Raw genomic sequence first — 23,080 nt, 5'->3', positions numbered from 1 at the left:
ATTACATAGCTGTCACTATTTGAAGTTATTTGTTGAAATGTTTTTGTTATAGCGCTATAGAAAGTGTTTTTGCTGTCTTAATTTACATTAGTTGGAACCAACACGATTATTTTCACATCTTGAATACAATAGAAAATATGGATACAAACTTGAATAGATATGGAATCTAGCGAGGTCTAAGCTGGATTTGTTAAAACTATGTTCCCATTCAAAATAACCATTTTCACTATCTATATATATATATAAAAATGGATTTCTGTCTGTCTGTCTGTCTGTCTGCCTGATCCTTATGGAGTCGGAAGCCACTAAACCGATCAACATGAAAATTGGTATGTAGGGGGTTTTGAGGCCGGGGAAGGGTTTCGTGATAGTTTAAGACCCCTCCCCCTCTCTAAGGGGGGCTGCCATACAAATGAAACACAAATTTCTGCATTACTCGAGAATTAATCAATCAAATGAAACCAAATTAGGCATATGGAGGTTTTAGGGTGCAAAAAATGATTCTATGGTAGTTAGATACTCCTCCCCCTCCCTTAGGTGGGGCTGTCATACAAATGAAACACAAATTTCTGCATAACTCGAGAATTAATCAAGTAAATGAAACCAAATTTGGCATGTGAAAGTTTTAGGGTGCAATACATGTTTCTATGGTGATTAGACTCTCCACCCCCCTCTTCAAATGTTTTTACGGTGGGTAAAAATTTGTATAGCAGCTCCCCACTCTCTAAAGGGGAGCTGCTATACAAATGAAACACAAATTTCTGCATTACTCGAGAATTAATCAAGCAAATGGTACCAAATGTTACATGTGGAGGTTTTAGGGTGCAAAAAATTATTCTATGGTAGTTAGATACTCCTCCCCCTTCTTATAGGTGGGTCTGTCATACAAATGAAACACAAATATCTGCATAACTAGAGAATTAATCAAGCAAATGAAACCAAATTTTACATGTGGAGGTTTTAGGGTGCAAAAAATGATTCTATGGTAGTTAGATACTCCTCGCCCCTCTCTTAGGGGAGGCTGCCATACAAATGAAAAACAAATTTGTGCATAACTCAAGAATTAATCAAGCAAATGAAACCAAATTTGGCATGTGGAGGTTTTAGGGTTTTAATGTTTTTACGATGATTAGACACTCCACCCCCCTCCCTAAGGGGGAGCTGCCATACAAAATTCAACGGGGACGATTAGAAGATCAATCAATGAATAATTCTGCGGTTGAACCCATTAATTTGCTTATAGTAAGAAAATTATTATTGATAGCAAAAAACAAATTTTGGTCGGGACGAAGTTTGCCGGGTCAGCTGGTATACTATATAGTGATTGATACTTTTTATGACATTTTGGAATTATTTTGAGTTTTAATTTTTCCAATTTTTTATAAAAATATGATTTAAATTCATCTTCTGGTTTTACGAGTGTCTCTAACAACATCCTTTGACTTTTGCAAACATTATTTTTTGTTAAAAACATTACTTGTCTTCTTAAAGTTATTGCGAATAGGTTACGAACTTTACGAAATGGAAAAGTGAAGAGTCTGAGTCAATGTCACAAAACTGCAATACAGTAGAACCCCAGTTATCCGCGTAATAGTCTGGCTGGCTCATCGCAAATAACGAAAATCGCAGATAACGCAAAAAATGACTAAAATGAGTGCGAAACACGAAAAAAAGATATTCAGCATGAAAACTATGTTTTATCAATACAAAAATAATTAAACTATCCATCTACAAGGTCGTGTACATCAGCGGTCAGATAATGTGAAAGCCATGACCAAAACAAAAGTGCATGAAACTATCACTCACTGAATAATCCCGGGAAGGCTTATGGATTTACTATGGAACTCACTGTCGCGCATAAAATCGGGGTTCCACTGTACGTTGTTTTATACTTTTAGGGCCAAACCATGTACTATGCGACGAGCCAGTTTCACAATGAATTTATAAGTGTTAAACTGTTCCCTTTAGTATTGGGCGATCTTTAGAAAAATATCGATCTTGATGAATTGAATTTCTAAACGGTGTAGAAATCGATTCACTGATAAAATCGGTACCGGAGAATCGATTAAAGTTGGAACCGCATGTTTTTGACAAGTGTGTACTTCACCTTCAAAACGAAGTACAAGTTCATGGGTGAATACATTGAGTTTCGTAATCTTGGCATGAGTACTCATACTTACTCTTCGGTTCGCAGAAACTCAACTGTGGGATTTCTCATTCGTAGGCGAGAACATCAATCTGTTGGCAATTGATAATTTCGAAAATCTTCTCTAAATATCTACCTAGACAAGATTTACGTTTTCATATAATGAGTACATTTCCCAAGAAGTGCCCCATGCTTATCAAACTCAGTCTGCCTTCCGTACTCCTGCAACTCCGCTGTTGTTTTCGACCTTTGTATGTGTCAAGAAATCCATGGAATTCAGCATCATATGCGAAATAATGCGAAGCTGGTTTCGGTGTAGTATTCTTACTGACGGGTCATTCATAAATGGCTCCACCATCGATCATTATTTTATCGTCTCGGGCAGTCTCAGATAGGCTATTTTATCAATCGAGCTTGATAAGAACTCGTCTTTTTTCTCATGGAAATAGATTAACTACTGGTCGAAAAATTATTCAAGATTACCTTTGAATCCTATTTGAATGTGGGGAATGAGAAAGGAGCTTCGACTTCTAAAAAAATTAAATTCGTTTTTTTTACATTCCTAGTCGACTTGGATCTCTGGTTACACACGATTGTCCCCAAAGCTGGTGTCAATGTTTAAGGATGTTTCCTACGCCATATCCCTATCTTCCCTTCTATTGTATCGATAAACTATCCGAAACAGAATTCAAATGAAAATATCTGAGGAGGCTGTTTTTAGATATGAAATATTTTAACTTTAAATTCAATTTTTGAGCAAGTTTTTTTCAGCAGTGTATTTAATGTTAATTTGTTATCAACCAGATTTGTTATTTACCAGACACCTGGATTTCGATAGTGGACATTTCTTGAAAAAAAAACATGAGGGGTTTGTGACTAAGACATCGCCGCATTCTTGACGTAGGATCAGGCAATTATTTCATTTAATTCGCTTGTTCATCACTATGGATGTTATTTTAACACATTAAGGACCGCACGTTTTGGGGGAAAACTTGAACGCTTCCATTGTTCGGATTCCACGAATGAGATCATTCCCTTCGATGTGCATGAGACGAAAGTGAGCCATCGGTAGGCCTTGTTAGATTCATGGCAAAACAAGGATTTAACCTTCAAGTGTGGAAAACACGGGTTATTTCGTGATCCATCCGTAACAGACGGAACGCGAAACACGAGAAAACTCGTGAGCGGTCCGCAGTGTGTTAAGGATGCTTCGAAATTTTAGAAATACCTCTTTGGTAGAGAATTTTGGTGACCAGAAAGGACCGAAAGTTTGATTGAAATTTTATTCTTGCTCTCGCGAGAACAATACACAAACAACACGCATACGGAAACCATACACTGGATGCCAGTTTGATAGTGCGGATTCCAAACGATACTCCAGTATTCCAGAATCGGCCGAACTAGAGCACAATATAGAGACTTTATACAATATACGTTTGTGAAGGTTTTTGAAACCCGCATAACCAGTCCCAAGTTTCTGGATGCTTGATTTATAACGTACGACACATGTTCTTTGAACGACAGTCTCGAGTCCAAGATCACTCCAACATTTTTGACCTCCATAACTCATGGAATCAGAACACCAGAGAGTACGTATTCGTTCGTTATCGGTTCTTTCTTCCTAGAAAGCACGCGTGGCGATCCATTCGGCTACAATATTCAGTTGTCGTTGAAGAAACCGGCAGTCGGCTACAGAATCGATACAGCAATAGATTCTCAAATCATCCGCAAATGAAACACGAAGTCCTTCCAATGTCATGAAAATGTCGTTATAATAGAATAGGAAGATCAGAGGTCCGAGGAGGCTTCCTTGAGGAATACCGGAAGTTGCAGAAAAAACGTTGGAACTGATATCACCGATTGTAACGCGAAGCTTCCGTTCTATAAGGTATGATTTAAACCAATTTTACATCGTTCTTGTGAATCCGAGCTTTGCCAACTTTGCGATTGCAATGTCGTGATTAATCTTGTCGAATACAGCAGTCAAATCCTTATAGATGGCATCGGTTTGGCTATTCCGTGACAAACTATCCACTAAGTAATTTGAAAAAACTAACAGGTTCGACGAAGTTGAGCGCTTTGGCATAAATCCATGATGGTCATTACTTATGTACTGCTTGCAATAAGAGAAGACGGGTGCTACCACAACTAATTCAAGTTTAGAAACAGCACAAAGCGATGAGATACCGCGATAATTATCGACATTCCACTTATCACCTTTCTTGTGCACCGTATACACTTTGACTGTTTTCCAAAGCTCAGGAAAAATCCAGAAGCCAGAGAAAGCCGGAAGAGATACAACAATGGAGTCGCTAAACTGTGTATTCACCTTTTCAAAAGCTAAGATGGAATACCATCTGGGCCTGGACTAACAGAGGATTTTAGTTTAGCGGCGGCGGTAAGAATATGAGATACCTCTATATCGAAGCCGCTGAAAGAGTACCTCAATGAAGGAACATTGCTGGCAGCAGAAGTAACTTGCGCTGTAGATAGCACAGTTGAGAACTTTCTTGAGAATAATCGACATATCTCTTCCGTATTTGAACTAGCCGTGCCCTCGTACGACGTAGTCGAAGGTAATCCATCTTCCTTGCGCTGTTTGTTGACGTATCGCCAAAACGATTTCGGATTTCTCCTAAGGTTGTTCTGCAGATCACGTTGATATCTTCTGAAGCAACTTCTACTAAGCTTGTGGTAAGTGCTGTTAACATGCCGGGTGTTCGGGTTCGATTCCCGTTCTGGTCGGGGGAATTTTTCGTCAAAGAAATTTCCTCCGACTTGCACTGTGATCACGCGTATTCTAGAGCTTGCCACTCAGAATGCATTCAAGGCGTGTTATTTGGCATAGAAATCTCAACTAAGTACTAATAAAAAATGACGCAAGTAATACTACGTAGAGACGGCGAAGTTCCTCTAGGAACGTTAGTACCATTGAAGAAGAAGAAGAAGAAGAAGTGCTGTTAATACGCCGATACAAGGTCCTTGAAATTGAAGTTCGTTGTATTGAAAATCTCCTCAGGGCAGCTCTTTTCCGTGATTTATGGCGGCCAAGCTCCAAAGTTTGCCAGGGTGTCCATTAGCAGTGGTATGAACCTTTTTGGGAACGTGTTGATCAATGACGTAAGCCAACACATTAGAAATCCTCTGCACTGTTCTGTTAGCGTCATCGTTATTTAAAATTTCGTCCCAGTTGATTTCATTCAAAACATCAGAGATGCTAGAAAAATCAGGTTTGTAAAAATTGTAGCTAACAGACACAGGATCGTCTCTTAAAGATGCTTTACTCCTTTCGTACCATATCAGTAATGGAGGATGACGCCGTACAACCATGACAAAAGGGGTTGGCGCTAATACCAAACTAGAAGCTTGGTCTGTAGAACTGACAAAGCACAAGTCCAGAATGCGATTATTTTCATTAGGTTTACTGTTGATCTGTCGAAGTACTGTAGCTGTCCAGGAGCTCCAAGGCGATTGAGTCAATCTGTGAGTGCACGGGATCAACGAATAGGACCAATGCGTCGAAGAACGCCAGCTAAGACACGGGAGACTGAAGTCACCAATAATTATTGTTTCGCAAAACTACAGATAGTTTCTACAGATTCGATGTGGTCTCCGATCAAAGAAGAATTATTGAGTGCACTCAAGTCGGCTCAAGTCGATGTCATCTATACCGATCTGAAGGCGGCTTTCGATAGGATCGACCACAACATACTATTGGCTAAACTATCACGTCTTGGATCATCTGCAAAACTCGTGTCGTGGATGAGATCATACCTGACGGAAAGAAAACTGCGCGTTAAAATTCATGGCTGCGTTTCCTCGTGCTTCTGCAATTCTTCTGGAGTCCCTCAAGGAAGCAACTTAGGCCCTTTGTTGTTCATATTATTTTTTAATGACATTGCTGCGAAATTAGGGTTGAACTGCAAATTAATTTATGCTGATGATTTGAAAATATTCTGCATGATCCGTTCAGCTGAAGACTGCCAACGCTTGCAACATTTCCTGAATGTGTTTGTTGACTGGTGCCATCTAAACAAACTGATTATCAGCATACCGAAGTGCTCCGTCATGACGTTCCATCGTTCCAACAGTCCGTTACAGTTTGATTACTGCATCGACGGTGCTTTGCTTGAAAGAGTTGAAAAAGTTACTGACCTCGGAGTAGTGCTGGATCAGAAATTGAACTTCAACGCTCATTACACCTCAATCATTGCTAAGGCAAACCTACAGCTCGGATTTATTTCGAAGATTGCGAAGGATTTCACTGACCCATACTGCTTGAAGTCCTTATATTGCGCTTTAGTACGACCAATTCTCGAAACTGCAGCCGTTGTTTGGACTCCAAATGTGATTTTCTGGAATTTGAGGATTGAGCGTGTACAGCGAAGATTCATCCGGTTGGCCTTGCGTCATCTACCTTGGCGCGATCCATTGAATCTTCCTGCTTACCCGGATCGATGCAGACTTTTAAGCCTGGACACTCTTGAGAGAAGACGCAGAATACAACAGGCAATTTTCGTATCAAAGCTGTTCAATGGGGAAGTTGATTCTCCTCGGCTACTTTCATTACTGGACCTTCGTGCTGCTCAACGACCTCTCCGACAGCGATCTTTGCTACAGAACAGATTTCATCGTACTTTATTCGGATACAACGAACCGTTGTCGTCGATGATTCGAACTTTCACATTGGTGGAGGATCTATTTGATTTCGGCGAGACATCCAGCCGCTTTAAAAACAGATTAACTAGTTCGTCGATTGTATAAATAATTGTACTATATTATTATATATTTATTCATTAAGACCACAGATGTCAGATGAATCAGATTTAAATTAAAAAAAAATAAAAAAAAATTAAATTGATACGATTAGGAGGAAGAGCTTATGACCAACGAGTTCGATTTCCACCCAGACCTGTTCTACAGTGCGCCAAGTGACATAACCTCGATAATCTTGCGCCTTCAGATCCTGTCGAACTGCCAACAAAACGCCTCCTCCAGATGCTTTACGACTGTTGTACGGGGAACGATCACATCGGAAAACTTCGTGGTACTGACCGAGAATCTGACTTGAGAGAGTTCTATCGTCCAACTTAGTTTCGGAGAACGCAATGATGTCATACGCGCCATCCGATGTTGCCAATAGCCAATAATCGTTGGCACACGTATTTAGCCCATCCACATTCTGGTTGTAAACGATCGCCTCCGCATTTCAAAAATCTGACCAACGAAAATGTTTGCAGAAAAAAAAATATTTTCTTTGCAGAAAAAATTATTTTCTTGGGATTAGAAATACTCATTCATTTTCTTTCAAAATATTTCTTTTACTTACTATCTTCATATTTACATTCATAACGTTTCTATGGTAATTCGATACTTCTCCCCCTCTCTAAAAGGGGGCTCCTATACAAATGAAACACAAACTTCTGCATGAATCGAGAACTAATCAAGCAAATGGAGCCAAATTTGGGATGTGAGGGTTTTTGGGTACGAGAAATGCTTCTATGATGGTATGACACCCTTTCCTCCTCTGGAAAGGGGAGGGGGTCTCATAAAAATAATGCACATATTTCAACCAAACATGACAATTGAAAATTTTCGGAAAACTCTGAAGGAAAATGGGAAATCTCGAAAAATTCAATTCGCATGTGTTTTACAATTACATATTGACAATCGTTGTTAGTCCATTTGATGTTTGCGGTAACGAAATTGATCTTCGTTCGAAAGTGGAAATGGATTTTAATGTGATAAAACGCACTCCTATATCGTCTTCTATCCATATAAATAAAAATGGATCGCCGAATGTGTTGATAAGAGCAAAACTGGAGTAAGGAATTGTCCGATTTAGGGCTGTCTTCATTCTATCATATTTTCTGTATCAAACATTCATTCCATGTACGGAGAAATATGTTATTTGCAAGTGGATGAAAAATCTTGCACGAGAATTGTGTCTGAAAATAATCTGATATTATAATGTCGAGTTTTGGTAGAAGTACTGAAATTTTATAGTAAAAAATCATTTTAAAGGGTAGATTAAAAAATAAATCAATGAAAAGATGAACCCATGAACGTGCGCTTAGTAGGAAAACGTAGATGTGATAACAAAAACTAAGTTTTTGGGCGGGACGAAGTTTGCCGGGTCAGCTAGTAATATTATAAACTTGCAGCATAGAAAGCGATCATGACGTTTTGGTTCGCATGGTTGTGTATCATCATGTAGCATATAACAACAAACGAATGCTACTGGGGGAAATGACTTCTGTAAGATTTGAACAAACGAAAGAGAGTTATTCTGTGAAACGTTCAATCGGCAAACACTGCTCGTCATCCATTTCGTCAGTCACTCTCGGTACAACTTTCTGGCGCAGTTTTCGGCCACCGTATTCTGTTTGACGTTCCGATTTCTTGGACAAACCGGATGGAAACATCCGGCTTCTTCGCTGGCCATTTTTATGTGTCTAAACTTTTTTCGAGTACAATCTTTTTAGCATTGGAATGTGTCTTTCTGTACGATAATATTTTTAATAATTTGTAACATTTTGTCAAGATGGAACACATACGGTTGAGATGTATTTTAGTATGAATATGCACAGATATGTTAGCTTAATTTTCAATTTATTAAGTGTGGACTATTTGTAATTTTTTTAAATTTTTATTATTAAAGTAACAATGGTCGACAAATATTGGAGAGTTTTTCTGTGCGCTTTTCCAGAAAGGTAAACAGAGGGCACACCCTATATTTGGTCAATATAGCGTTTGATAGATTGATCATTCGCGTTCGTATTGCAGAGTCAGACACTTTCATCTTGTTCAACGAACTGAAGAGCTTGTAGTAGCAATCTTTGATGTTTGTTTTATGTATTTACATTTGCATTCCGCAGCAAAGCATTTCTCTTATTCAACATTTCTCAAAGTTAAATTATGATTTCAATTCAACGGGGCCAAAATTCTTACCTTGGACACCAGACTCGCTCGGTACGCTGCCAGGGCTTTCAGATACTCTTTTTTCGCAGCCTCAGTTTTCTTCTTGTAAACCTGCAAACGCAATAAGAGAACAGAGCAATGAATCGCATTCGTTAGAACAGACACAGATCAAAGTGTCAAAATGCTGGGGAAACTAGGAGAAGAGTGATCGTGATAAAAAAAACTGAAACGGGGCTGCGCTGTGCACAAATGAATACCATAATACATTCCCTAGCTTGATTTATTATCATTATTAAATTCCTATTACAATATAAATTACCTCTCCGATGTGATATTTGTGAATAAGCACGCAGAATCGCGGAAACAGTATTCCATCATCATTACTCATGATGATGGTGATTGTGGGAGGTTGGTCGCACAATTTCAACAACCAGATTTTAGCACAATTTAGCGATGCTATGCGAAACAATGTTTCATAACCAATGCGCACAACTAATGTGCATAGTGATTAGAGGCTAGACGCAAATACAAACGTGTCTGTTGACCAACGACGATAATGCTATGCCCTCGATGGCATCTCGCCATCACTTTGTCTTCTCAATCCTTTTCTGTAGTCCCTTCTCGTTGGAATTCATTTCTGGATACTCATCAATTATGGAATTTTTCATTTAGAAAGCATACTTTCTTACAAAGCGAGCATTGAGAGAGGTGAAGCAGCAGCAAGAAGGAACGAGAGCAAGACCTTATTGTATGTAGATTTCCAACCGAAAAGGTAAACAGGCCAAAAAAGTTATCGTTCGTCGAATGAGCTCACATCAATGGGGATACAATGCATCGGCAGCAGCATTACACAAAGAGTGAGAGAGGATAATCAACTTTTGATCCGGACTCCAGACGTGTGCAACAGCTCACCATTACCGTTTTCAGTTTCATTGAATCAAATTCTGTGGAAATTTTGTATGATAATGATTCGATGAATATGTAATTAGTAATGGAGGTAACGATGTGTACTGTAACTTCTTTCTTTTTAAAGGCACTGAGTATCTCAGAACTTTGGTTAAAAATGTTACGAATATGAACCCATTCAGTATGAGAAGTTCTGCTCTCTATATTACTCTACTCATGGTTCGGCTTCATCCTTCAGCTCCATTTAACGCCCCAAAACAAGCGAGCGACCGATGATTTATTATCGTGATCGTTGTTCAAATTTTTGGCAATTAAAATGATTTATTTCATACGATATTGCGGCTGCTGAATGAATATGGATGTATGTGCGCGCAGGAAAATATCCTGCGTATCCAAACTGCCAAGCTTGCCTTTTGGGGCGGTAGCCGATATTTACAGGGAAACATTTACAGACATTTTACCAATTTTCAACTTGAAAATTGGATAAAAGTATTCATCCATGAGTTGTTTCTGGATAATTCGGAATAATTCTCTATTCAGATTCACCTGCTCTTAGCAAATATAAATCAAACCTAATAACGCGAATATTGATCATGTAGACATACTCTCATGAAACTCGCATTCTGATGTCTGGAAACGACCACTACTGCGCGCTGCAGTGGCAGGCAACCCATTATCTAGAGAAATCATTTTCTGAAAAATAATACCCATGTCAGACATAAAATCTAACGATCGCAAATTGGCAGATAAAATAGAATGATAGCATCGAGAGTATGGCTCACAACACAGTGCAAACAAATAGAGATAGACAAAACACAGATATAGCAGGGAATAGGGAAATCGACTTGCGCACACATACATAAATACATCTTTATTTGTGCTGTGGCTGCGAGTGGATAACACAAACCGGGGGGACCGCCAAATCCGCGAAAAAGGAAAAAATTTCAAAGGACAAGTATACAAGACGCTCTGCTCATATGTAACATCCAACAGAAACACAACTAGTGATGAAACAAATCAGCGGATGACACCTGTGTGAACATATTTTGACATGATTGAAGGAATTAAGTACATTTGTAGCAAAGGCTAGGGGGTAGGATGATCTATTTTCCGGCAGGGATGAGGCACAAATTTCAATTACAAAACCCTTTTAATGAAAAGCGGGGAAGGAGAGCTTTTTGAGTTATTGCTTTTGAAATAGATTTCTGTCGCCGGTTTTATACGTTTCCCAAAACCCATATATACGACGACGACGACACTGACGAAGTGTGTGCGCTTCGAATTCGGTTAAACAACGTACAGACAACGGTTTTGTATGTAGCTTTCCCCCGAAAAACCGACGGCGGTTCCCGGAAACCGATGGCTCGATTCTCTCGGCAGAAGCTGGATAAGATCGACGCGAAAAATAAGCATGCGCTTACATAATAACGATATCTCGTACGAATATGTGCTCTTGCTTATTCTCTTCCTCTCCGCAGCCAGCCATCGCTCACTAGAGTATGTTGTGACGATTGTATGTACATGACAGTTTTGAGGAAGGAGTCGTGTACACACCACCAGCAGCCACCACCCACCACCCATTCCGTCCCACTTCTGCAAGGGAAAACTCACGGATAGAGGAGGTACACGTGTAGTTGTAGCCTGCCCCCGTCTCTGTCGACGTCGTCGTCGTGTACTTGTTGTAGTCGGTTGGTCTTTGCCTTGTATACACATGTACAGCTGTGTAGTATACACCAGTGCATTTGAGGAAGAAAAGAAACATTAGAAAAGTTTTTCAATTTAATTTTCGAGATTCAAAATCATTTCAATTTCATCCCCGCAACCACACTCTCCCGCTGGCCCCTGCCCCAGCCCAACGACTCTTTGATATAATACCCCACCTTCGTTTTCCAACCAACGAACGCTTCGCGTTCTCTTCCACGACTAGCGTTTGATTTCATGAATATTTGCATGTTTTTAGGCCAGGGTAGTAGTCAAAGTGGTTGGTTAATATTTCGCTATCACAATTTCAACCAAGATGATTGATGACAGAGATTCGTGTATAATTCATGAGGAAATGTGAAGGTTTATTTCATGAATTGAAGAAAACAACATGTACAATTTTATGTCTCCACATGCCACATGCACCATAAATCCGACTAGGATATACAAGCGGATAGTTACATAAAACAAGGTGCCAAAATTGCTAATTGATTAATTGATTAATGCTAAATTAAACATTATGTGATAAAACGCCAGCCAAAAGAGGCGTATCGCGATAGACATATCAATCGCTATAATTTACACACAAAAATGGTACAGCGGTTGTCCGCTAACTGGGCGGAAGGCACAGCCCAGTTATCGAATACAGCTCGTCAACTGGACTGACTTTTAGAACGTCAAAAAACACCGAGGGAAGCGTCAATGATGCACTCAAAACATATTAATTGAAAAATATGGAATGGCAAAACAAAAACTACACTGGAAAAAATATTTAGTAAATATAACTAACTTTTCGAAAAATGCAACCAATCTAGTAATTTTTTACCGTGATATTTATTGATTTAGTCTACAATGAGAAATTGTTAAACATATATGTCATGCAGCACCATGATTCGAAAGCCGAATATCGGCCACATTTACCCAGTGAAAATACACGTGTTATAATTAAATCAAAACTCTTACCTCCGTATTGCCTTATGGGAACAATAAAAATATTAATTACGCGCTTTTCTCACCACAGTCTTCAGATATGACACATTCAAATTTACGTATGCTATCGAGTAAAAAAGACTAACCTCTGGTAGGGATATCCATTGAATCTGACATTCATTTTACAAAACAGCATACATTAAATCGCTTAACTTGGCATACTAGGAATCGTATATAAAGTGAGATCGAATCAAAATCATATACAATGTCGATCAAAGGATACATTGTGTACATTTGAAATCGTATAAAATGCGAAAACCACTATATTATTGATCACTACAGATTAAGTCTTAATTAGATGTAACAAACATCGGTTTTATGATATACACTATCGTAAAATAGATCTATACGAAATCATTTATGCATATCAGGCTAATGCAGTTTGTAATTCGCATGAACATATTGATTAATCAATGCAGTAGTGCCTAAAAATTGTATTACCCCAGCAAACATTGAATCGTATAACTTTTGCACATGCTTGGTCGCATATAAATTCGTATCAAATAATAATCGTATAAAATGTCAATCAAAGGATGCATCATGAATATCCGAAATAGAACGCCAAAACACGATTTTCTATGTCATGGATGGAGTCGTATATCGGCATAACGATCATCCTAGTATCGCGATATGCAATATTATATACGCACATTCTTTTCATTTTACATAGCAGTGTCGAGTCAAATCGCATATCAGTGTAAAAAGCATCGTACATCCTTATATACGGCATTGTATGCGTATAAAATATGTCATATACGTATATCACCTCCACTTTTGTTTGTATAACGGGTGTTAAATAAAAAATGAGAATTTTTTCAATACCTTTCAGTAACTCAAATAAAGAGCGTAAAATTTTCTTTCTCCAAGAAAATTGCTCTTTGGGCTCCCTAGAAACCGTAGGCGTGTTCGGTTTTGCTAGTTTGAATTTAGTCAAAGCAAAGATGGCGTCGAAACAGCATGTGCTCCGCGAACGGATTGTACGGTTCTACGGAACGCATTTCCAGCAAGGAAAAAAGTTCACGGTGGCACATTTTAAGGAAAATGTACCTGTCAGTACGGTATATCGTATCCTGGGTTCCCTGAACGTAGAGCGGAAGGTCGGAAGTGGTCGTCCGGTGACGATAATGACGAAGCAGAGGAAGACATCGTTAAAGAAGCTGTTTGACAACAAGGACGCAACCAGCCTGCGTGACGCCGATCGGAAATATGGCTGCTCCCACGTATTGATCCATCGGACCCTCAAGATGGAAGGAATCGTCTGCAGGAAGAAGAAGAGGTCGCCGGAGTACACGGAGGAGCAGATTGAGATGGTTAAATCACAGTGTCGGTGGATGACCAAAAATACTGCGGGACGTCTTTCGTTCTGGTCGACGAAAGCCATTTTCCGCTGTCCAAAACGCATATTCCAGGAAATGAGAATTACTACTCCAGCGACAAGTCATCCACACCGCCTGAAGTGAAATACAAGTTCAAGCACAAGTTTGAAAAAAAAGGTTATGTTGTACATCGCCATTTCCGACCGGGGCATTTCAAAGCCTTGGTTTAAGCCGAGCGGTCTGGCAATCAACCAACAAATCTATCGAGAAGAGTGCCTCGATAAAATCCTGCTGCCGTTCCCGAACGAGCATCACGCAGATGGGAAGTACGTCTTCTGGTCGGACAAGGCGTCTTCCCATTACGCCAAGAAGACGCTGGCGTATCTTGAGGAGAAAAAGATACCGTTCGTGCCGAAAGATCGTAACCCAACAAACTTACCCCAGTGTCGCCCAATAGAGGATTTCTTTGGCTCACTCAGTGTCCTAGTGTATAAAAACAATTGGAGGGCCAAGGACACGAAGCAACTGACTACAAGAATCCGGAATTGTATCCGGAAAATGGACGAAAGTGCCGTACAACGTTCTTGTGAGAGCATCGCGACAAAGTTGCGTCGAACAGCAGACCACGGCCCTTACTCAAACATTCACTGACATTTTTTTGAAAAAAATACATTATGTTATTAATAAAAAATACTGAAATCGATGAAAAAAAAATTTTTTTTATATGTGATTGAAAAAATTCTCATTTTTTATTTAACACCCGTTATGTCAGTTATATGCCTCATATATTATCCAAATTTGTCTTCGATGTATATATATCGCCTCCAATTATGGCTACTCATACGATTTAACTCATCGTATTAGGAATTTGACATATCAAGATCCGTGATATCGTATGTACAGTGTCGACGTCTGGTGTTGACATGGTGATTTAGGGAAGCAAATTAATCTCTACCAGATCAACAGGCCTAAAAGCATCTTTAAATTGGTAAAATTTAAATGAAAATTCTTACTTCATGTTATTTGATTACTTAAAAGCGTAGCACTGAACCCTAATTGACCATATTTCTATATAAATTCCGAGTCACTTCCACTAAAATACAATAGACTACCAGAAATGACGTATTCGATTGCATCTCTTTCATTTCATATGTAAGAGTTTTAACTGCTCTGAAATTATATTTCGGAACGCCGTGCGAGGTAGTCGCTGCTAAACAATCCAAGCAATCAGAGCTCGAATCCCATCGGAGCAATTTCCTTATCATCGCCACCACTCGTTTTAATCATTTATACATATTATGTTGTTTCAAAAGATTATCCTCGAAGGCCAATCGCTTCCTAAGTGTCTGGCATCATGCTGAATAGCATATTCTTCACCATCTTAATGCTTTTCACACAGAAGAGACGCCTCATCATGCACGGGCTGGTATACCCGGCATACACTGTGTCGTGCATATGCTCACACGGAGCAACTGCGCCCATGATGCGCTATCGTTATCGTTATCATACGCAGGCCACTCAGTGACCTATCGTATGCACGAGACCGTACTGAATGCTTGCGAGACTGTGCTTAATCTTGCGTTCCACCATTCGGTGAGCGCATCGCATGCAGTCTTTATATGTGCTATCGTATCTCTCTCACGCAGGCCACTTGGTACTGTATGCAAGACTGTGCTCCACTTTGCTTCCAACATCCGTGACCACATTGGATGCACCCATCATGCTCTCGTTTGTACGGAACCACCAAAACACAGATGAGCAAAAACTTTTACAACGTTCTGATACATCATTTATACCCCATAAATATTCTCATACATACAAATTACGATTCGTGAGGTTATAATCACAGTTGACGTAAATATTTTTCGCCATATGTTTTTTTTCTGTCTGTAATAAATCGTATATTCGAATGACAATATTTATTTATTTGTGCCAGTTAGGTGCATCATATACCACCCAAAATATTGGAAAAATGATGAGGTATATACGCTGATTATACGATTTAATGTTCGCTGGGTTCTTCAATAAGTCTTCAGTTGGTTACTTCACCTATTGTACAAATATTGTGCCAGCGAAATTCTTCCAATTTTTGTGCTAATCAAACACTCTAGACGGCACCGGCAACAAAATATCAGCGCAAATATGCATTACCATCTCGCCAATCATTCAGCAGCAAAATACTTCGAGTGTGGAAGTGAACCCAAGTTCGAAAAGTCTCGGACCAACACCACACAGTTCATTTGCACCAAGTTCCGATTTTCTGCTTTTCAAATTAATCGATTACATGTTGTATGTTGAAATTTTATTTGACGGAAATAGATTAACAAAACATAACCTTTTTTGTCATTATTGAAAAAACTGAACATACAATAACAATACAAAAGCAACCCGATATTGATAAATTGGACGTTGGTTCGAAGTTCCGGAAACTGGATCGATGCTGAGCCGATATTCTGCAATAAATGTTGACATTTGTATTTACTATTTACTCACGTATGATGTACGAATAGTTAGTACGGTAGAAAATGACTATCGAATTAGTACTAGTCAAAATAAAATTTGTTATATTATATAAATACATACTAATTATTTCTCTCAGTGTATTGATGGTTATAGATGTGTCATGCATTGGAGTATCCCTCACCAATGTTGTTGTTTATGTTATATTTGACGTTAAACTGATTCATAACTGGGGTATAGCCCAGTTAGCGAACGCCCCGTTAAAATGGCAGCCCAGTTAAAGAACGCTCAACGTCGGGCTCGATTCTCGTTCTGGTCGGGGGAATTTTTCGTCAAAGAAATTTCCTCCGTCTTGCATTGTGGTCACGCGTATTCTAGAGCCTGCATACAAGGCGTGCTTTTTTTAATTCATTTGTTTATTTTATACTTATAAACATTGTAACAGAGCCGAATTTTAATCGTGTACATGTCACATATTTATCATATCTATAAATAGAACTTTACACAGTAGCGATTTAGGCGTAAGAGTATTCCTTCTGTTCTTCCATTATCCAGTTAGACCACCGGACAGCGAAGACAGTTGATATTATTAATTGAGTTATTAATAGAACAGCAGCCCGATCTTTCTTGCAGAGCAGAGCAGTTGTATGGATGAATCGATCTTATTCCGACCGTGGATCGAGCTCCATCGCTGATGAGTGTTGCGTGAACGTAATTTTTGTATAATAACAGAAAGATGGTCAGGAGTCTCCATATAAGAATGCCATATATTTCAGAAATGTTAACCCTTTGCTTTCGGAATTAATTTCCCTTGAAAGAGATTCTCTTACCTTTCCACGCTAATAATCTTTTGTTTACACTGAGAACCGTTATCTATTATTCATAGAGACTGCGAATTAATTCGTGAAAAAGTTCACTAGACATTACAATTAGTTTAGTTTTTAATAGTTCACCTATTAAATAAGGTTGGATAAAATATTTAGTATAATTACTTGCTGTGGTGGCTGAGAGCAGACATACGACCGCAAAGAGTGAAAAGATGACGTCTTCGGCAAAGTCCGTATTTCAATATTATCTAAAACTTTGCCAAATACATTATATCGCTATCTTGAGTTTAACACTCCTATACTCGCGCGAAAAATCGTAATTTGTGTACTCCGGACTGTGCGCGTCTCTGTGATATTGCTATTGTGTATTTTTAGGCGTTTTTGGTATTTACTGAAAGAAAAACATATAATTGAGTGAAAAAACTACTGAAAATATTTTTTCTTCAACTTCATTTAGTTTTAATAGTCACTAGTTGACCCGGCAAACCTCGTTCCGCCCAAAATTTTTCGTTATCACATCCACGTTTTCTTACTAAGCGCACGTTCATGGGCCCAATCGCAGAACTCGTTTCCTGCTCCCTACATCGTTCACATGCCAAATTTGGCTCTAATTTCTTGATTAGTTCTTGAGTTATGCAGAAATTTATGCTTCATTTGCATGGTAGCCCCCCCTTAAAGAGGGAGGAGGAGTTTCTATTCACCACAGAAATGTTCCGTGCTATCTAAAACCTTGCATGCCAAATTTGGTTTCATTTGCTTGATTAGTTTTCGAGTTATGCAGAAATTTGTGTTTCATTTGTATGGCAGCCCCCCTTAGGGAGGAGGAGGGGTCTCGAAGTATCATAAGAACCTTCCCCGACCCCAAAAACCCCTATATAACAATTTTCATGTCCATCGGTTCAGTAGTTTCCGAGTCCATAAAAATCAGACAGACAGGAATCCATTTTTATAGATATAGAAGATTTAATTCAGCCAACTCATTGATGCTTGGTCTGTCAGACCTATGCGCAAGTATAGGAAGGTTAAACAAAGTTAGGAGTAGTTGTAATTTTTTTAAATAAAATATGAAAAAGTTGTTAGAGAATCTTTTTCCTTACAAAAGCGCCCTACGTTCATAGTCTGAATTGGTTAGGTTCGAAAATTTCAGAATCGTTGAATTCTGTTAAATCAACCGGATCTTTAAAACATTCGTTGGATTGTGATGAGTTTTTATTTTGATTCGAGGCAATTTCTCAATTCATTTTCACTTTCTTTTGGGATCTTCTTCTCCTTCTTCTTGATTTGTTCTATTGAGGCTTCGCACTTGTATGTCATTGACAGTCGTCGAAGTTGAATTTTCTGAGAACCGACAAATTAAAGCAATTTTTCCATTAATTTTTTTTCAAGTCTACTATGATAAAAAAAATTCTCAAATTCAAAAATTCTCAAATGGGGATCAACTCTGGGGTTGGTCTCAAATGTTCCTACCTCACGCCTCCAAGAAGATCATATGACGACATTTTAAGATCGGGCTTGAACTGGAAACACACACCTGGTCTTGGTTGCGAGAATGGGTGTCAAAAGTGGCTAAATGAGGGGGTGCGACCGAGTCAGAGCGCTATATCTCTCCCGGAGAAGGCCTCCCGGGTCACTCGAGGCTTAGGGATGCGCCTGTTCTCCATGTTAGGTGCAACAAGACGGAGCTGCGAGACATGTTTTTGAGTCGAGTGAACTGTGTCCTAAGGACTTTTCTCAACGCGGGGAGGTACGGTACGCGTGATCAACACATTCGCGGGTCTCCTGCTGACCTTCAGTTTTGATTCTATATGTGTACAACCACCACCATTGACAACGTATAAAATCAAAAACGCTAGCGTGTTATTCAATCCTACACAAACACTTTCCACCTAACGGTATGAAAATCGACGCGGTAAGTACTATCTTTTTATTGATCCGCCGCTGTCGTTCAGTTACTAGCTGACTTACTGATGATTCGTGAAGAAGCTAATAAATTTTGTGTCACCAACAGCAACATTCCACATTTCTTAACCACCTCAATACAAGTTTGACATCGCATGAAACCAATAGGTACGTATGATGCAGAAATGCTCTGCACGGAAATGCTTTCACGTCTGCGGCATGAAAATGCATGAAATGAAATTCGGTGCCTTAACCGATCAAAATTGCATCACTGTGTGCATTGGATCGACATGTTTCTGGACGCGTTGATTTTAATAAATATTTGATTGAGATTCCACTATAAATCTTTGATTTTAATATAAATTTACTTGCGAATTTTTTCCCAGAACAAACAAATCTTTTCTGTCGCTGACAGTTTGTTTTCATTCCCGCTACTGAAAATTCGATTATTCAGTCCAGTGGTGTTGACGGTTTCTCAGCTCGTAACTCCGCTATCGGTCCATCGGATTGGCGGAGTAACCGTCCTTGCATTCCAATACCGCCAAGTTTGCTCTTCTGTACACTCCAGCATCCTTCCGCACGTTTGCCTGCCGGGTTCTTCCGTCTTTGCCTGCAAATACCTCCACCAATCTTACTCTTGTCCAATTCTTCCGGTTCTTCCCATCCGTGTTAAACACAAAATCATCAACTCGCAGATCCTTTTGATCTTCGAACCACCTCGAGTCGCTTCCAAATTTTATCTTCCAATCGCAGGGACCGCTTGCACGCATCTCTATGTACTTCCGCTTCGTTCACCCGGCCAGCTAGCCAGACGTCTGCGCCCGAACCTTCCCATGCATGAAGTGATTGGGTCGTTAGGGCATTTGCCTCTACCGACTCCAGCGGCAAGTAGGTGAACGGCCCCTCAACGTTGTCAGCAGAATCTGATCAGAGAGTATTCTCGAAGATGGTTTTTTTTTCTGTATTATAGTGACTTTCCACGCTTCTGGCTGGTTCGTCACTTTTACCTTCCATTTTGGAAGAATGTCGGGAGTGAGAATTGAACTCGTGATCTTGAGCGTGAGAAGTATGGATGTTACCTCCACGCCAGATCGGCTCCACTCGAAGATGATTCATTTTAATGATAATATTCTAGTCTTTCAATTTCAAATCCTCTGACTGTATCAATTCAGGTTTTCACATAAGAATTGGTCCAACTTATATGTTTATTTAATATATTTAATTGATTTTATAACTGTCAGTCCCAGTGATCAACGTTGTTCTAACGAAAAGCTCAACGGTAGTACCTAGGTACCGACACGGGGCTCAACGGTTAAATTGAAAAAGTTTATGTTTATGGTTAATTCGGAGCCATGGGGTACTCCGTTTTCCTCGGCGAATTCTCTCGATTTTTAATTTTCGATTGCCATGTTAACTGATTCAGCTAGCGTTGTCGCCACACTGGACTCCGGGAGGGTGAGGTAGAATGAATGTGAACTACATGTGAATTCCGGGCCGCTCCGGTATCTTAGGGAATGGAAAGGCTACCCACCTCGCTGGTTTGACTGGTGGATTCGTATACCAAAATGGTTCAGGTAGACGACCTATGAACGTGGACTACCGAAATCTCATAAACAAGTGGGCTAGTGAATGATGTGCAACAGTACAAGGCAACACGCGTGAATATTTTCTCGCAGAGTCAACGCTGAAATCTTAAAAGGTGGTTTCTAGATTACGAACGGATCACACAACCGGTGAAGAAGTGAATCAAAGCGTGTACTTCGATGTACCTCAATGGTGATGCAGCAAGTACACGACCACAACCGACAACAAACGATCAGGTGCCAACCCCGACCTCCACAAGATATAGCGCGAGATTTGAAGGCTGTAGAAGGCAAGGATGGGCTGCCGGGCGAGCTCTACAAATATGGGTTATTTACAAGGTCTGTCAGGAGGACAAACTACCAAAAGAGTGAATGGAGTGGTTGATCTGCCCCATTTGCAAGAAGGGCGACAAGCTGTAATTCAAAAACTATCGTGTAATACCACGCTTTCCAACGCCGCTTACAAAGAACGGGAGGTGCTGCGGACTATTTTATGGTGGAGTACATACGGAAAACGGACAGTGATGGAGGTGCATGAGTCATAAACTGGAGGAGCTGCTTTACTTGTGGATAACCTCATTGCACATTTGACAAAAGTCAGTTGATTGCGGTGGGGCGGATACGTCAATGCACCTCTGTCATGATAATCTACGTAAAAAGTAGTTAAGAGGTAGCAGTTAAAAAACAAATCAGCGTCAATTCCATTATTCGTTGAGATAATTTTCAAGTGAAGAAACAATATAACAAATCGCGCTTCATCGCTTTGTCGCCGTGTTCAAAACCAGGATTGGGAAGAAAATTCCCGCGTAGCCATTGGATACGGTTTGATCAAGAATTGATGAAAAAGACTTCTGAAAAAATATGTCAATCCCTGAAACATTTTTTAGGCAGATGAACTTTGAGGGCACGTAGAGACCCACAACCTACGATAAAAACAAGTTTGGATGTAAAACAGAAGGAAACAGTTCCCATAAAATAAAGGAAAGATCCTTTATTTTATGAAGCATAAATAAAAATTTGTTTTCAAAACATTTTGTACATATTGATTTCCTTTGAAATATACTAATCTGCGTTAAAATAGAAATTACATTTTAACAAACAAATACTTTAGCCCGGTGTAAAAGATCCAACTTTTGTACGTTATGCTGAATCGATAGTAGCTATTTTAAAACATGTTCCGCTCAGAATGATTAATCATCATCGTCGCTCGTTCCATCCCTGTCCTTCAGATCGTTGCCCCAGGTTTCGTTCGTTCGTTCGTTTATTTGTGTTTGTTCGTTTTCTCCATTAGATATTCCGTTCAACTGACATCGCAATCATATCGAGAATTGATTGCTTCATTCTTACTAATGTTGATAAAAGGCACACGATCTATTTTTAAGTATAGCTGCTGCTGCTGTGTGCCTTTAGGTAATACTACACGACGATAGCATGTAGAGATTTGATATTTTTTGCGCTATGTACCGCGAAAACCAAAATAACATGAACTGTGTTGCTAATGTTCAATCGGGGGATGTAAACATGAACAGTAAGGAGTTAAAGGATATTGCACACAGCACGACGATCCGCAGGATTAAAAATTCAGTCTTCTATTAATGCGAGAGTATTGCTTGAATAAAACATGTTTTATTACTGCTTCATGTAGATTGGATTATTTTGATGGGCTTATCTATGTTGTTTTCATTTTTCAGCGATACTGGAATTTATGATGTCGACCATTAGCGCTGTACATTCATGTTTATTCAAAAATACCTCAAATCAGCATTGAATGACCAAATGTAAACTATAGGGTCGAACAAACAGAGAAAGATAGAGATAGTCTATTAAAATTTCAAAGCTAAATCAATATGTTATAATTTCCGCTATGGAATTCCTTGCTGTATAGTTGTGCGGTTCCGGTTTACCATTGTCGTTATCGTTATATGCTAGTTTGCAAGGATGGTATGCATTAGTAGAGATATACTTACTTCCAGAGTTCTGTACACAAAATAACGCGCTAAAGAGGATTTTCAATAAGCTTCAGATTTGGAACAAAGTGAATTTATTCTCCTACAGATAAAGCTCAATCGAAGATGCATATCGCCCTTCGCCTCCTTACACAATCGCGAGAGTTTAGTGTAAACGTGAAATACGCCACATAAGATAAGGGGGTTTGCGTTCGCGTTACCATGGCTAGCGGAAGTGGAAGCGTGTATACACACAGTAAATTGGGCTACAAGAGTGAATGTATCTCTATATCCCTTACCGCGAGTTTATCATATCTCTTGTCGTCTATCTCTGTGTCTGTTGGTAGGATATTAAGGCACCGTCGCAATATCGATGTGGAATATC

At 39.4% G+C, this 23,080-nt stretch overlaps 1 protein-coding gene across 4 annotated transcripts in view; it reads right to left on the bottom strand.

The window, feature by feature from the left end:
- The window catches only part of LOC129761976 (TOX high mobility group box family member 4-like), a 255,471-nt gene that overhangs the window by 25,143 nt on the left and 207,248 nt on the right, over positions 1-23,080 (bottom strand). For all 4 annotated transcript variants that reach the window (XM_055759862.1, XM_055759863.1, XM_055759860.1 and 1 more), the window contains one exon: positions 9,098-9,178. In XM_055759862.1, coding sequence (XP_055615837.1) covers positions 9,098-9,178 — 81 coding nt within the window. The remainder of the gene's footprint in view (positions 1-9,097; positions 9,179-23,080) is intronic.

The sequence above is a fragment of the Toxorhynchites rutilus genome, chromosome 1 (genome assembly GCF_029784135.1).
Source record: "Toxorhynchites rutilus septentrionalis strain SRP chromosome 1, ASM2978413v1, whole genome shotgun sequence".
In the NCBI taxonomy this organism is placed as follows: Eukaryota; Metazoa; Arthropoda; class Insecta; order Diptera; family Culicidae; genus Toxorhynchites; species Toxorhynchites rutilus.
This window is presented reverse-complemented; position numbering and strand designations above follow the sequence as displayed.